Here is an 18,107-nt window from a genome sequence, read left to right on the forward strand (position 1 = left end):
CAGAAAATGACATTTTATTATATTCAATGCAGATTTTCTGTGGGGGAGCCTGTGGAAAAAACTTCCAAGAAGGGAGTCTGCTGGGTTGACCCAGAAGCCTCAGCGGAAAAGGCGAGAAAATCAGACTCAACCATCTCTGCGCCTGAATTGGAAGGGGGCAAGCTCCCGAAGCCACCCGAGCCTCATCCCGTGCTAAACCCCGCCCTGACTTCGAAACCTTCAGACGTCTGGGAGCTGGAAGCAGGGGATGGGGGGATAGGGGAAAAGGAACAGGCGCAAACCACATCCACTTGGGAAGGAAGCAGGGGCGCGGAAAGAACCAAGGTCGAAGCGAACCAACACCCCCAAATCCTGGACCCTAAGCCCCAAGTGGGGCAGCTCTGGGGCCTCCAACCGGGCAACCAACCCAGCTCATTGCAGTAAGGAGAATCGAGAATGAAATGCAGCCGCTTCCTGACCCTTGAGATCAATAGACAAGGAATAAGCAAGGTGAAGTAAAAGTGGGGAACAAGGCCCGCGAGACTCACAGGTTGGTGGTGTCCCCAACCCAACAGGCAGAGTGACGGAGGCAGTACAGATGATCGTTTCCCCGAGGCAGGGGCAACATACAACCATCAACTTCGCACAAGGTGAGAGCGGGCTCGGAAGAAGTAGCCATTGTAGCTACTAGTTTGCTGTATGTAAATCTTGTCTCCTGCCAATGTGGAGTCAGAGAGGTAATGTAAGATTTAGGTGGTAAAGTATTTCTGTTGTACTTGGGGGTTTTAGGGTTAATAAATTATATTAATGTAAAACTTCAGCTGAAGTTTCCATCACCCATCTGGTTCAGGGGTTAGGTGATCTGCACTAGACAGCAGTTCTTTCATAATTCATTATTTATTTGGGAATCTGTTTCCCTAGGTGGTCAGGCCTTTCCTAACCCCATTAGGTGGAACTCCCTTACCTTGATTTTTATCCTAACTCAGCCCCCATGACATAACATCGAGCCCACTGGGGATTTCCAGGGCCCGTAGGGTGAATTAGCCCCCATGGGAAGCCCAGGCACTGGGGCGAGCTAAGCCAGTAGAACCCTGTCAGGTAGCAGGCAAACTGACCACCAGTAGTAGCTATGAAACCTAGGGGGCAACAGAGGAGGATTACCAACACAACTTAGGCATGCCTAATAATACGTTAAGCAGACCTCCATCTAAACGAGGCAAAAATGGCAGTAAACGAAAAGAAAATGAAAACAAAACCCCCGAAGACACACAACAAACAAACTGGCAGTCAGAGAGAAACATCAGCCACTTCATTGAAGTTAAGCTAGCTGTGCCAGCTGCAGTGTGCCCCACCCACTCCCCTACCCGAGGCAAGACAGAAAACCCTAGACCCCCGACGTACCCTAAGGGATAGACAACACCAAGCAATGAAGTCCTCGAATGGGGAGTGATTCCCGAACACCCCAGAGAAGATAAACCTGACATGCAAGGGCAATACTCACGGAGCACCTTGGAAAGGTGACCATAGGCACATGGTGCTCCTGTACACTAACACACCTGGACACCACATCAACACACAGCCACACACAGCAAAAATCCAGAACATGAACTTGAGGTAAGAGGTGCTGACCTGACCACAAGCACATCAGCTTAGGAACTGGAGCGGTGGGTTGCCAGTCCCCACCCCCTCCTTTTCCTATAGAAGGGAGGGGGTAGCAAAGGGCTGCTTGTTTGATTTCTTTCTAAGGAAGTTATTTTGATCTTTTGTGATGTAGATTACACAGGTTAGCCAGACAGGTCTGTTTTGATTTGCCTTCCTTTTTGGGTCCTTCCCCAGTCGATGGCAATTATGACATACTTTAAATGTAAAGTGCTCATAGGCCATTGCTACCTGTCTCTCTCTGAGGGAACCAGGGTCTAGCTTGTGGTTCCCAGTAGGCCTAAGAACTTCTGTGACTGATGACCCCACACTAATATAGCACATATCAGTTCAGATAGCTTTAGGGAGCCGATGGGGCTCCCCACAGAAAAGTAACCATACTTTCTATAGAGCAGCGATTCCTAACATTTTATGGGATGGCTCTATTTTCTAATATAGAACCATACTCAAAAGAGCCCCAAAGTGGGTCACAATCCACCAGTTGGGAAGCTTGGGCTCTAAAGTCTTTGTTAAGAAGTATTTGAAAAAACTATACTTTAATTCACAAAAATAATGACATGATTTTTTTTAAAATGACGAGAACAGAAACAGTGCTTACAGTTGAGTGACTTGCCGTGCCAGGAGGAGCAGTGGCTGACCCAGAGGGAGGGTGCGTAGAAGACCCTCTGGTGTCCCCTTCTGCCGTGTCTCCCTCCATGAAGCCCTGAGGAGTCAGACTGGGCACTTCCCGACCGACACAAGTGTCCACTTGCACCCAGCCTCCCACCATCATCCTGAGAGCCATCATGTCCTCCAAATCGTATCTGGCATATTAATAAGAATAACAATTACTGTGATAATGAATTCTGGTAACAACAGCCAAGATTAATTATAAATGAGAATATGACAGACACAATTATTCTGACATATTAGAGCTACAGTTTATCAGTATGATAAGCACTCTTAGAATACACAGACGTTTCTGATGCAAATTACACTATTTAAACATGTTATATATCACAATGTTGATATAGTCATTGATTATGCACCCTATACCCATCCCATGGGCAGTGGTAGAAAGGATTAGTGTCACAATATAGTAAATTAAATTATTGTACTACAAATATATGCTACATGGGACGGAAATCAAATGGGACGGTGGTCGGCCGAGCAGACAGCACGCTGGACTTGTGATCCTGTGGTCCCGGGTTCGATCCCGGGCGCCGGCGAGAAACAATGGGCAGAGTTTCTTTCACCCTATGCCCCTGTTACCTAGCAGTAAAATAGGTACCTGGGTGTTAGCCAGCTGTCACGGGCTGCTTCCTGGGGGTGGAGGCCTGGTCGAGGACCGGGCCGCGGGGACACTAAAAGCCCCGAAATGATCTCAAGATAACCTCAAGAAGATACACCCAAACACCACACAATACCCAGAATATACACAAAGTAACCATTCAACATACACACAGCAACTGTCCAACACACTCAGCAACCCTCCAACACACATACAGCAAACCACCCAATACACACACGATAACCACCCAACATACACGCAATAATCGTCTAATACACACACACATCTTCATGTACAGGAGTCTTGGTAGATATATGGAAAAAGGCAAACACAGTTCCAATCTACAAAAATGGTAGAAGGGAAGACCCTCAAATACAGACCTGTATTACTGACAATAGTAGTCAAATCACTAGAAACAATAATTAAAACCAAATGGGCAGAAGACCTGGAGAGAAATTATATAACAGAAAACAGCATGGTTTTCAAACAGGAAGATCTCTTGTAACAAAGAACCCTGAACGTCAAAGAGGGAGACCCTAGGAAGACCCCCTAGGAAAGAAATCCAGAGAAAAACTAGCATTGAATGTAATGAAATGCCTTTTTCTGGGTGAGACTCAGAGGCTCCCTGGAGCTATAATGGGCGGATGTGTATATACTCAACCGTGGCAACAGTTAATTGACGGAGTTCTTGGCCTATCGGGGACCAGCACCATGACCTGGCCCTCTCAGAGAGGCACAAGGAGCAATGGCCTATAAATACCCCTGTGTAGTTGGAAGCAGTCTATATCTGCCATCTACCAGGTCAGGCACCGAGAAAGGTAGGAATCTCAAAACAAACTACAGCTGGTTAAAAATTTGCTAACCCAAAGCCAAACGAGCAAACAGAAGCTCCCCAATCAGGCGCATAGTGCAAGCCGGAGATGAAACAAAGCACGAGAAATTTTACAGAATGGGGCAGAAGTGACATCCATCCCGAATGCAAGCGGGAGCGGATCCGCCAGTGCCGCACGATACGAGGCGACGGTATTCGGCATCATATGACCGTCCTGAAAGAGCCAAGAAAGGACAAGATATCCTGATCAAAAATAGAAGACAACCTACAAGGAGACAGAAAATGGTGAAAAGAACGCCCGGAAACTTCATTGTGTCGCCAAGATGAAGTTTGCAGGTGGGACACCATCAATGTAGCCACCTGATCACCATACATATGATAATAAACCCACGTCAAAAAGACCAGAAGCAAAGAGCGGAGTAGACCGAACCATCCATGTACCGGACCGGTCCGATCTGCTGACAGAAGCGGAGCCATGGAAAACCATGGAAAAACCCATGGAGTCTGGGTACAAACACTGAGCAAGCAGTGCCTGAAACCAAGGCTGGGCCGGCCACCAAGGGGGCCACTAGGACAACTCTTCTGTGGTAGGATTCTGAGTCAGAACCTGAAAGCAACAGCTGGACTGGGAGAAAGAGGTACAGGAATCTTGATCGGTCCTGCTGAAAAGCGCCCACTATGAAGGCTTCGCAGTCGAGGAAGGGTGCTACATATATCGGGAGACACCTTGACGAAGCTCACGCGAAAAGATCTACCTCCTGGAGCCCATATGTCCGGCAGAGCCAATTGAAGGAGTCGGTGTCAACCGTCTATTCCGTGGATAGGGAAATGAACCGGGACAGGCTGTTTTCCAGGACGTTGGACTCTCCTCGGATATGTGCCTAACCCCCAGTTGATGGCAGACAAAGAATACCCCCAACCACAGGGGGTTTTTTCCAGAGGCCATTGTATTAGTCCGATAGGCTCCAGGGAGTCTCCAGGGGCTCCCCACAGAAATAACTTGGTTGTAATTAGAATATACCTGGCCTATGACTGAAGTGGTGTGCCTCCTAAAGTGATATGGTTCCTGACTGACCTATCCGTGACTAAAGCTGCTTATTTAATATATGGTTAATGCTTACCTTATTTGTTTTTGGAAAAAGACTAGAATTGATCTCATCTGTGGCAAGAACTGACCTGGTCTGAAGCTAAGTTATGCATGTGGTGCTGTGGCACTTGAGGCCAAGGTAGCTGTAGAGTCGGTTGTGACTGACAGGCAGCATCGGCACAACCATCATCCACATGTTGCTGTCTCTTCAGGCCACTCCCAACCCGTTGATTTGGCGCACTCCTCGATTCCCCAGTATCATTGGGCCGTGCTAATAAATGAGACCTTGAAGTTTCATTAGGATTTTCCATTGCAATAGTAGAGGATGAAAACATGGCAGAGTGGTGTACTGTGGGATCAAGACAGCATGCAGAACATCGAAGTGGGAAATGCGTATGGTGAAATGCGCTGTGAGCAGGCATCTGTCCCAACATGCTTTGTCCTGAGTCAAGTCCACTCCTATGCATTTGAAGAGATAAATTCTGAGTAAACTGCTGTGGTGTACTAGAATGATGACAGGTTCCTGGATCACTGGAGCTATGAACCGATGCATCTGCTTCACATATGATCTGGTGGTGTGGAGGTTCCATATGGGATGTCATCCTCCAATTCTTCCTCTGGAATCAGGTCATCCACCTCCCTACTGCTACTGCTGCTCACTGTGCTTATGCGCTTGTTGCTACCCAAACGCTTTAGCAGTTTACGACGTCGTTCAGCAGAGTCTATCATACCACACTGCTGAAAGTGGTCAGGCCTCAAATTAGTCAGGTGTTTTACAAGATTAATGTAAATAATAATAATATAATGCCAAAGGTGACAGTTATTTTACTTTTAATGAATGAGTACCAGTAACGAAATTATCATATTACACACAAAATTAAAAGCACACATGCATATTAGTGTACAGATTATGGAAACAAGAGTGTTTCCTTGTGTCAAATAGGCTGCTTTATTCAGTCCCCCATACACTTTGCAGTGGGTGTTTGCTTCAAGTCATTTTTACCTAACATTATTTGCTTCCTTTTAAATATACTTCAAATAAAAGGACTGTACATACAACAATGCCAAACATCATCATCTATTTTAATTTCTTAAAATATGTTCATCAATAATTTGGGTAACGCTAAGCTTGGGCTTTCTATACCTCTCTTACTTAGTGGGGAGCCGGTCGGCCGAGCGGACAGCACACTGGACTTGTGATCCTGTGTTCCCGGGTACGATCCCGGGCACCGGCGAGAAACAGTGGGCAGAGTTTCTTTCGCCCTATGCCCCTGTTACCTAGCAGTAAAATAGGTACCTGGGTGTTAGTCAGCTGTCACAGGCTGCTTCCTGGTGTTGAAGGCCTGGTCGAGGACCAGGCCGCGGGGACACTAAAGCCCCGAAATCATCTCAAGATAACCTCAAGATAAGATGATACTTATCACGATTGCTATAAATTCATGCCATCTATCGTGAAAGTCTGCTCGTGAGTTTACCTTTGCCCCCTGACCAGGGAATGTAGTTATAAGTGAAGAGTCCCACATAGTCCATTGTTATAATTGGCTGTTCCATACACTTACTACAAAGCTTTAACCATTTATATGATGATAAAAGTCTTTAGGCCTTCCCTACTTAACAGTATTATATATAATATACTGTGTACATTGTAAAAGATAATTTTGGGGGCGTGTGGAATGGATTAATTCAATTTACATTACTTCTTATGGGAAAATTCATTTTGGTTTTCAAGCAGTATCTGGGAATGGATTAAATTCAGAAACGAAGGTACCACTGTATATTCATTGGTAATTATAGGTAATTTACTGTATTTATTAAGACATTCTATGCTTCAGAAACAAGCTTCATTATGCTTCAGAAACATTAGCTTCAAATTCTTGCCAGAATTTGAGCTAATTGTATAATTTTTTCTACCAAACAGTGGGGGAAGATATTTGCTACTCACTAAAATTTTGTTTAAGGATTTTTAATGGTAGATATGGAAAGTGCATATTTTTTCTTATTGAAAAGTAATGAAAATCAGGAATAAAAATAATTTTCTGGAAGGGGTGAATGGTGGGTTCTTGAAGTCGTCTCATCTACCCCCCCCCCCCTACTAAATCACACCAACCAAAAGTGTCATGTATGGCCTACTAGGGATTAAAACCAGAACCTCCACACCCCTCTTTTAACAGAGGCATAAGGAGCAGGGGACTGTTATACCTGGAGATATCTGAAGAGGGTTCTGCGTGTTCTTCTACTCCCCAAGCCCAGCCCAGGGCTCACTGAGGAAATATCAAGAAAGTCAGCAAATTAACACTTTCGCGCTATCTGGACGCGCCGGCGCGTTCGGTTTCGTCTAACGTAAACGCATAGTGGACATAAAGTTATGTCAACTTTTAAAATATTTGTATAAAATTCAATTTTTATCCGATTTACTTTGGGTTTGTTTCAAACTGCGCGCTATGAGGCTCTCTTTCTCACCACTAGGCTGCATGGTACAATAAGTTCATGAAAGGTGTGGATAACGTCGATCAAATGGTATTTTGTCCCAAACGGGTTGCAGGTGGGTGACTTTAGCCGTTTATACTGGTAATTCTTCCCCCATATCATGTATTATATGCATATGTCTGTTTAGGGAATTTTATTCCGATCAATATACAACCAAAAATAACTGTGTGCAACAAGTATAATCTTGACAAACATAACAAAAGTAAAAATATTTCGTGTGTGTTTGACGCTCACTGATATGTTCCAGCGTTGTTTTATATTTGTCGCTATTCTAACTTACGCTTTGTTGATATTTTTTACCTATGGGCACATAGAACATTCTATTGCGAATACATTGACATGAAAATGAATGACGTACATAGAAAATTAATGTCATGAGAGTGAAATAAGTATAAACTTTCAAAGCGCTGTGCGTCGTCCCGTCACCGATACCGGGTAACAATTTCACCACTTCCCACACTCTTGCGGGCGGGCTGCATCAATATTCAACGCTTATATTCATATCACCGTGTTGGGAATTTCATTGCGAGTCCATTGATACCAAAATTAACGCTGTAGAACAAGTGTGGAGGTGATTATAATCCCAAGAGTAAAAACATTTTGTTGCTGATGGGCGCTCACGGCGAGTCATCTACGTAGTTATTTATTTGGTGCTGGTATCCCTATATGTTTCGTGACTTATTTTACTAATGTTCTTCTAGAGAATTTTATTGCAAACACGTTGGTGCCAAAATGAAATACGTAGCATGAGAACTAAGGTCAGGAGAGTAAAAAGAGTATACACATTTTTGTTTTTACGCTTAAGCGATAAAAACGCAGCGCGCACATTCGGTTGGCTGAGTGACCTTTGCGGAGAGCGCGAAAGTGTTAATACAGACAACTGCAAGGGTAAGAAAAATAAGAAACTGACACACCCAAATGAGTCCACAAATGATTCACTTAGAAATTAGGTTGAACCCCCCATTTAGTTACAGCTGGCTACCAATAGGTGGTAGTCCCACTGGGAACTCTCAGCATCTAACACCATCTTGGCCTCAGTCCTAATGTTGATGTCTGAATTTAAACATCTTCACCTTGAGCTGAATGTGTTTAGGAAGATTCCTTCCCACAAGTGCTCATTTTGGCATTGCCCCTGTCCTGACAGTGATCTCTCTGGTGAGTTTGGAAGCTTCTCCCTTAGAGGCCATACTACTGTGTAGGGTGTCTCACTCTTAGTAGTACAAATCTTTGACTCCTTTGCAAGGCATTATGCTTGGGGGGTAATGACCTATGTAATTACCTAAGTGTAGTTACAGGATGAGAGCTATGCTCGTGGTGTCCCGTCTACCCAGCACTCTTTGTCATATAACGCTTTGAAACTACTGACTGTTTTGGCCTCCACCACCTTCTCACTTAACTTGTTCTGAATAGAGTCCTGGAGACTCATTACTTTGGTCAAGTTTCCCCGGTCGAGGTTCCAAGGTTTGTGTTGCGCTTGTGTTGCCCTGGGTCGAGTTCCTGTCCCAGTGTGTTATCTTCACAAGTGTCATTTTCACTCTCCCCCATCCCAGTAAGTCCTTTGTTTTTCTTCTACTTTCGGGTGTCACTGTTTGGTTCCTTCAGAAACCCAGCGTTGGATGTAATGAAATGCCTCTTTCTGGTAGGGCATCACAGACTCCCTGATTCCCTCCCCTCTACCAGGTTTATCAGTTTATGGTCTTTCAGCTCTGTACTGAGGCAAAGATGGTGTTGAAGGCTGAGTTCCCAGAGGTGCTGCCACCTATTGATGGCAAGCCATAACTAAGAGAGGTTCGACCTCGTTTCTGAGAGATTCATTTGCAAAGTTGTTTGGCTGTTTCAGTGGTTCATTTTTCTGGACCTTGCATTACTCCACTGACTTTCTGGGCATTTTCTCGATGACGGTGATCATAACAATCCCCTGCTCCCTGTCCCTCCCTCTCTGAGAGGGAGGGAGGGAGGGGGGGGGGGAAGGTTCTAGCACTTGTCCCCTGAGTAGGCCATACAAGACTTCTATTGATGATGTGAATCAATAGTGGGAAACCATCACAGTAAAATAGCTTCAGGAAGCCACCAATGCCCACCCTACCAGAAAGAGGCCTTTTACTACATTGAACACTGATTTTGTTGAGTCCCAAGCAATCTCTTCTCCATAGACATGCAGTTAAATGTAAACACATACAGCTAGGGTTATGGAGTGTCAATTTTGTTCCCACTACCAATCAGAGGTCTTGAGCAGTAATATTTGATACAATGTGGGATATTATTTAACATATATTTCAGAATTCAAAGATATTTCTGATTACAATGCCAAAATCTTATGAAAACAATAATAATTAGGAATATAATATTACATACTGATCTTAATTGTTGCATCCTAAGATGCTTTAGGGTCAGCAAAAATCTACTTCAAGTCCTGCTTGATCTACTTAATCTATCCTAAAGTCCAACAGACAAACAATTCAACATCTGCTCTTAGTACTGTATACTGTGGAAGAAAATGAAAATCTGTAGTATACTACAGTAGATATACAGTAGTATGTATATACAATATACAAAGATACAGAAAATCTTTGTATATTGTAGAGGAATTTGAAAGTCTTTCTTTATTACTGCATAGGAAAAGGAAGGTCTTTTCTTGCAGCAGCAAAGTGATCTCTCTTAGGATACTGTAGAGGAAGAGTGACGTCTCTCTCAAGATACTATAGAGAAGAATGAAGTCTTTCTTAGGATACTATAGAGGAAATGAAGCTCTCACTGATAGGATACAGAAGAGGAAAAGGAAGTTCTCTCTTAGGATACTGTACGGATAAAGAAGTCTCTGTCTCGGGATATTGTGGAGGAAAATGAGCGCATCTCTTAAAATACTGCCAAGGTAGAGAAAAGTGTCTTAGAATACTGTAGACTCTTAGGATACTATGGAAAAAAAGGAATCTTACAGTACTGTAAAGAAAGAAAGAATCTCTCTCTCTCTCTCCTCTCTTAGGATACTATAAGGGAGGAGGAAAGTCTCTCCTAGTATACTGTAGGGGAAAAGGAACGAGTCTCATTATAAGACTAAGAAAGCCTTTCTCTTAGGATACTAAAATCAAATCAAATATAGCATTACCGGTGTGGGAGAGTCCAAAGGATCTCCTGGAGTTGTTGGTGTCTCAGGGCCATCGGATGGTAGGGGACGACGGGTAAGGCTCAGCTGCAAGCGTCGTCGTTGATCACGCAGCTCCTCTTCACTACTGTCAATGCTAGTAGCTGAACTGGCCATGGACCACACCGAGTCTTTGTGATGTAGGGCTGTGTGATGTCGATAATGATGCTCGTCAACTTCATCTTGTTCTTCCTCGTCTCTGGAGTTATCATCATTTTCTTCCAGTTCAGGATCGGATTCTGGCTGATCGTCTGGGCTTTCTTCCCCAGGTTCTACTTCATCATTGAGCAACTTACCATCACGATCAAGGTCAAAGGAGGCCTGGCCAATGATGAGTCGCTTTCGTGGGACCTCAGGTGACTTCTGTCCCTGAAGATCCAAGAGTCGTCGGTTCTCAGGATTCAACACTGATGATAGCCTGTTTGGTCGTCCTGCTGCTGCTAGTGTATTCATTATAGAAGCCTTTACCACAGTCTTTTTGGCAACTGCAGCAAATCTTTTGATCCCAGTTGACTGAGGTGGGGTCTGTGGCGAGCGAATACGCTCCTCATTGGCACGCTCCATCATAGAGCGAGAGCGATTCTCTCGCAAGTTATCGAGCAATTGTGTCATCAGGGGAGAAACTGTTGCTACAGATGACCGACGCAGAGCTGCACACAAAAATGAACAACCAAACAGAAGAATTAACAAAACAGAAGGTTGTAAATAAACATACAAATAAATACAGAATGAAACAAAACAGTTTAATTTAGGAAATAATATGCATAAACAAATAAAGATACAGTATAAGTATGAAAACTAAAAAAAAAAAAAAAAGCAGCAACAAAATTTACAACGGCACACACATTCTCCAAAGTCAGTATCATAGTGCAGTATGTGTATAGCTTGGTCATTACTGGTAGTAAACTTGACTATTACTAAGCCAGTTATGTAAAGAAATCAAAGAAATCAAATAAAATGCAAAACCATACAGAAATAAATGAATAATAAAAACTCAATAGTTTTGAAAACTCAAATAATGAAAACTCAAATAATGAAAAATTCAAAACTCTCTAATTGCTACAGCTTCCATTTCTACTAAAAAAATTTTGGGGGGGATATCTTCATGGACCCCGTTAGCCTTCTTGAATAGCTTAAAATTTATTTCCAAACTTTTTAAAATTAAACAAAAATACTGTATAAACACAAAAATTCAGCATCTCACAAAAATCTTCACAACTACAGGGTATTTCAAATTCATTATTATTCTTGATTAATCAAGACTGGGGACACCATATTGTTTTGGCAAAACTCAAGAAAGCTCCCTCCTCCTCCTCCTCCTCCAGGAAAAGGAGGAAAGAGAGTGGTTCTAGCAAACACGTGAGACAACAATCACATGCTGTCAATCACGTTGATTGACGGTTGAGAGGCGGGACCAAAGAGCCAGAGCTCAACCCCCGCAAACACAACTAGGTGAGTACAACTAGGTGAGTACAACTAGGTGAGCACAACTAGGTGAGCACAACTAGGTGAGTACAACTAGGTGAGTACAACTAGGTGAGTACAACTAGGTGAGTACAACTAGGTGAGTACAACTAGGTGAGTACAACTAGGTGAGTACAACTAGGTGAGTACAACTAGGTGAGTACAACTAGGTGAGTACAACTAGGTGAGTACAACTAGGCGAGTACAACTAGGCGAGTACAACTAGGTGAGTACAACTAGGTGAGTACAACTAGGTGAGTACAACTAGGTGAGTACAACTAGGTGAGTACAACTAGGTGAGTACATAAACTTGTAGATTTTTGTTCACTTCATTTCTTCCGTCAGCATGAGCATGAGTCACACAGAAGTCACTCACTGCATTTTACATGAATATATTGAACAGCTTGAGAATGGCATCTGTGGCAGCAGCAGAAAGCAAAGCAATAGACAAGGAATCCCCAGATGAGGAACATACATCAATTTGCAACTACATAGAGAATAATCCCTGTACTGCCCAAGAATGGAGACTCGCCTAAAGATGAGTGTGATCTTTGTGGTCCACTGCTGTTAATGCCAAAGGTACCTTTAACGGTAACCTGGCCGTGGAGCTCCTAAAATCGAACAGAGTAAATAAGAGAAGGCACAAACAGAGCACCTCTGATACCTGTGAAGGAAGAGCCAAAAGCCTTTAAAATCTATAGCAACTGCCTTCAACTCAAAGGCATCAACAATGGAAGGTCCTGAACCCCAAAGGCACATAATGTACCAAAGAAATAGGGTAATTGAAGAAAGGTTAGTAAGTTGCACAGCCTTTGTCAATTTCCTGGGGAGTGGGCAGCCACAGAAGCCAACTGCTCCAGCCCCTTTCTCCATTGTTACTCACTGGATCCAAAGCCCTAAGTTGTTTAGGAAGTGAATCAATGCAGATGGCTAGGAAGCTGAGTAGCAAATATGGACACCTTTAAGAGAAAACTAGATAGTTTTCCTTCAAGAGGTGCCGGACCAACCTGAGCTGTGGTGGATATGTGGGCCTGCAGGCCAGTTCCAAGCAACAGCCTGTTGGACCAACCTCTCAAGTCAAGCCTGGCCCTGGGCTGGGTTTGGCGAGTAGAACTACTCCCAGAATCCCATCCAGGTACAATCCATGTACAAACAGAAGATGAGTGAACCAGATTGTCGAAGGTTAAAACAAAAGCAACAGAATATGCAGTGTCCTTTCTCATAAAGAAGATGAGGATCAGCAGCACTGCCACACTGCTATGAGAAAGCGTTACAAATGCCTGTAGTGCAAAGCCCAATCATGCAATGTGACCCCAGCCTAAAGGTTAACAGGTTGCCAGCCCAAAAAAAAAAGCATGCTCGTCCAAAACAGAAGTCCAACACTGACAACTGGCACCCGCTCGTGGGTCAAAGGACTCCTGAACCCAACAGACAAAAATTTTATCTTGGACAACAGAAATGGTCATCAATGTCCACAAAAACAGCATTGAATGTAAGGAAATGCCATTTCCCGAGTGAGTCCTGGAGGCTCCCTAGAGTTATCAGACTGATATGCTATATGTTAGTCTGGGGCATCAGTCAATTGGAGTTCACCCTATTGAGGGACCACGAGCCAGAACCCTCAGAGAGGCAAAGAGACCAATGGCTTATGGAAACCCCCTTGTACTTGGGGGCATTCCACATCTGCCATCGACCAGGGTTAGCACCCAGAAAGGTAGGCACAACAAAACAGACCACACATAGTAAGAAAATTGCAACCGAAGACTGAACAGAGGTACAGGAATCCCCAACCTAAAACAAGCAAACAAGCAAACATAACACCCCGCCGCTGTGTTGCTCGTCCATACAGCCCTCTCCTTACTGGGAGGGGAAAGCCCCAGACCCCCCGACTGGCTACTCAACAACTCCAGTTCAGAGGCTGATCATTAAAACAAAGCGAAAACTGCCGACCGAAGGGAAAAATGGTGCTAGGGAGCTCTGGAGCTCACCCAGAAAATGGAGTATCATTATATTCAACGCTGGTTTTCTGTGGGGAGCCCCTCTGGCTTCCCTGGAGCTACCTAACCAAAGACAAGTAAAAGAGGAACTTACCAGGGAGGCAGCCGCTACTCATTCCTCAACTCAAAGTCGAGACAACTGGCTGCAACCTGCGACAAAAGTCTCACACACACGAATGACCAGGACTAGGGACGTTGACCAAATAACGGGCGGCCAGGACCCTGTTCAACCAAAAAAAGCCCTGCACCCAAATGTCAGCCCAAGATATGTTGCCAAAGATGGCAGCCAAAGCAGCAAACTTATGAACGTCATGGGTACGAGGATAGAACATAGGCTGGCTAGACTTAATGACCCTGCGAACAATCTGGGAGACTCGAGCCATGGAACAGGGAATGAGGGAAACTGGATCAACCCAAAGAACGTCCCCGGCCACCAGGGCTGAGGTGCGCAAATAACGATAGATCTGCAACCGGACACAACACATGATGCACCCCCGACCTGACCAACCAAGCATCAATGACCCAAGGGCCCCTCCGGAAAGCTGCAGTCTCGTTCTTTGCCAGAAAAGAAGGAGACGGCTGCAACCGAACAAAATGACCATCAAGACTGAAGGAGCAGAAAACCCTGCGCCGGAGGACAGCACGAAGCTTGCCAACCCAACTCCCCCAGACGCCAATGTCAACAGAAAAAGAGCCTTGGAAAAACACTTGAACCGAAGGGGCCACCACAAACAGAAGATGAAAGAGAACACCCTGTCCAAGGACCAGGAAGGCTCAGGTGGCGCATGAGCAGGGCCGGAGGTGACACAAAGCATGAGAAAACTTATGGAATGGGGCAGAAGTGATATCCACCCCAAACACAAACTGAAGCAGCTCCACCAGCACTGCACGATACGAGGCGACAGTATTTGGCATCAAATGACGGCTCGGTGTTGGTTCGGGGTCTTGAAGTGGGTAGAATGGTTCGGGGCCACAGCACGACCCCGAACCAACACAGAGACAGTAGAAGCAAGAACATAAGCTACTTATGTTCATGCATGTAATAGCCTATTGATATTCATTCATCCACTTGGTCCTCTCAATCACGTCTTGTACCACCTCCCCAAGAGAATATATGCTCTTGCTAAAGCATTGCAAATTTGTCTTTCAAAATGTAAGGAGTGCCTTGCGAAACATATCCCTAGGCATCAGACCATAAATGTGAAAATGAACATTGAAGAGTTAATTTTTCAACTTACCTCGACAGTGAAGAAAAACATAAGAAATATTGAGAAGATTCGTGCCAGAATCATTAATCTTACCCATTTCGATTATATTCAACAACATATGTTTACAAGCAAGACTGCTACAAAAATATACTAATTATTATATACAGTATAAATATATATATAAATATACAGTATATATATTTATAAAGTATATAAATTTGTATATTTATTATAAATATATATTAAGTTATATATAAACATATATAAAGCAGTAGTAATGACTACCACCTCAAGCAATAAGGCCACCCATAGATTATATCCCAGTAACAACATCTATCACATCCTGGTGTAAGGAATTAGAATGTACCATAACCAAAACACAGAAGTATATTTATTTCTTATATTTATTATTGAGGAGGTACCTTATAATAGTAACTGAAGGAATAGTTGTAGGTGACAAGTCAAATATCTTGGCGAGATCACAGTTAAGGTACGTTAATATCTTCATGTTGTAAAATACATTTTGTTATGGAGAAGATGAAAATATGTATCAAGTATCACAGAGATATATATGTTTCACATTTTGTACACAAATGATATGACATTTATTTATATGTATTTATAATGCTGACATATTATATATATATGTATATACAGTATATATATTAATTTTATTTTTATTTACTTACTTATTTTTGTTTTCTTTCCTACCTACCTACCTACCTAATAGGAATAAGCATCTTGGTCTATTAGGTTGTACTGTAGGCCAAGTTGCCTGACAAGCTCAGTTTTCCTGAAATTATATATTTTTCCAATATTGTTTTCTTGTGGAATGATAAAGTTTTCATTAGATCATACATGATTTCATATTTTTTTAATTTGAATTCAAACTAACAAAGAAATTTTATCAAACCTTACCCAACCAACCTAACATAACATGACTAAGTCAGTAATTCATGTTCTTAACACTTTTGCCCACCGATGAAGTATGGAGTCAAAAGTTTACTAGTTCAATACTCACTGATGACTAAGGATGGCATCAAAAATTAAAAACATTTGGCTTTGTGAAAACCATAGTTTTGGACATTATATGCATATACACCTGTAGGGATTTTCATTGCGAACACATTGATATAAAAAAGAAAGACCTAGGACGAGAATTGAGGTAATAAAGTTGAAAAGAGTAAACACATTTTATTATTCTTTATTAGCGCTCACTGGGGTAATGCACCGTCACTTTCTCTGTTTGTTGTAGGTGGTACGGCGGGCTTTTGGACTTTATATTTGCATATACACCTGTAGGGAATTCTATTGCGAACACAATGATACAAAAATGAAAGACCTAAGACAAGAATTGAGGTGACCAAAGTGAAAATAGTGTACACATTTCATTGCTCTTTAGCGCTCCCCAGTAACTCTCTCAATTTGTCTGCTTTGTGTGGGTGGTATGCCGGGCTTTCGGACTTCACATGCATTTAATCGTGTAGAGAATTCTATTGGGAATACATTGATATCAAATTGGAAAACCTAGGATGAGAATTAAGGTGACAAAGTTGAAAAGAGTATACACTTCTTAGTATTACCGCGCTCTCTAATGGATGGCCTGGCGCTCATCCCTGGTCTCATCACCTACTTTCATCACGTTGGCGGGTGGAACGCGCCACAGTTTTTGACAATATATGCATATGCTCCTGTTGGGAATTTTATTGCGAACACAATGATACCAAAATGAAAGACCTAGGACGAAAATTGAGGTGACCAAAGTGAAAGGAGAGAACACATTTTATCTCTCTAGTGCGCTCCCGGGTAACTTTCTCTTATTGCTGCGGGTGGTAAGCCGGGCTTTTTTAGTTTATTTGCTTTGAGTTCTGTAGAGTATTCTATTGCGAACACATTGATACAAAATTGAAAAACCTAGAACGAAAATTAAGGTGACAAAGTTGAAAAGCGTCTACACTTTTCAGTATTAACGCACGCTCCCACGAGCTCCCGCGGAACGTCCAAAACCACTAGGGTAGGAGTAATGCTTGCTCACCCAAAATGCGAAAGTGTTAATAAATATCATAATATTAATTGGAATACACCAATTTGAAAAGAATACGGGCTATTCATGCTCGTGCCACCTCTTGGGTGGCTTAATCTTTATCCATCAATCTTTGAAAAGAAATATTTGAAAGCAAATAATCTCTGTCTGTTAAGCAAATTGGGCCTTGCATACTAGGCCATGTAGTGCAGTTGGGATTATTAGGCACCACCCACACACTAACACACACACAAAAGCACAAACATTTATACCAAAGCAGAGGTGCAGAACTAGGAAACAGGATTGGTTCAACAGAAATTGAAAGAGGGCCAGAGACCAAAGGACACAAAAACGGAATCAATATAGGAAGAGGCCAAACCCCCAAACATACCAACGATACAAAGATGTAAGAAACAACTACACGGCAGTGAGGAGAGAGGAAGAAAGAAATTTTGAAAAAGGGATTGTAAATGTAAAACAGAACCAAGCCTATTCTATAAATTCATAAACAACAAATTGCAGAAAGGATAATATTCAGAGGTTGAAAATGGGAAATAGATTCATGGAAAATGAAAAGGAAATGTGTGAAACATTAAATGAAAAGTTCCAAAGTGTGTTTGTACAAAATTAAATCTTCAGGGAACCAGATACAATAAGAATTCCAGAGAACAACAGAGAGTACATAGAGGTGTCTAGAGAGGAAGTGGAAAAAATGCTCAAGGAGCTAAGTAAGAACAAAGCAGTTGGTCCAGATGGAGTTTCACCATGGGTTCTGAGAGAATGTACACCTGAGCTCAGCATTCCACTTCAACTGATTTTTCAGGCATCCCCGTGTACAGGAGTTGTAGCTGATGTGTGGAAAAAGGCTAACATAGTTCCAATCTACAAAAGTGGCAGCAGGGAAGATCCCCTCAATTATAGACCTGTATCACTGACAAGTGTAATAGTCAAAATATTTG

The 18,107-nt window shown here is 42.9% G+C and overlaps 1 protein-coding gene across 1 annotated transcript in view; it reads right to left on the minus strand.

The window, feature by feature from the left end:
• Window positions 1-18,107, minus strand: part of LOC123771238 (platelet binding protein GspB) — an 87,803-nt gene that overhangs the window by 24,843 nt on the left and 44,853 nt on the right. Inside the window, 5 exon segments of the mRNA XM_069309713.1 lie at window positions 2,237-2,341; window positions 2,343-2,441; window positions 4,917-5,423; window positions 5,425-5,565; window positions 10,421-11,106. Of these exon segments, the coding sequence (XP_069165814.1) occupies window positions 2,237-2,341; window positions 2,343-2,441; window positions 4,917-5,423; window positions 5,425-5,565; window positions 10,421-11,106 (1,538 nt within the window).

This window comes from Procambarus clarkii, chromosome 65, assembly GCF_040958095.1.
Source record: "Procambarus clarkii isolate CNS0578487 chromosome 65, FALCON_Pclarkii_2.0, whole genome shotgun sequence".
Taxonomy (NCBI): domain Eukaryota; kingdom Metazoa; phylum Arthropoda; class Malacostraca; order Decapoda; family Cambaridae; genus Procambarus; species Procambarus clarkii.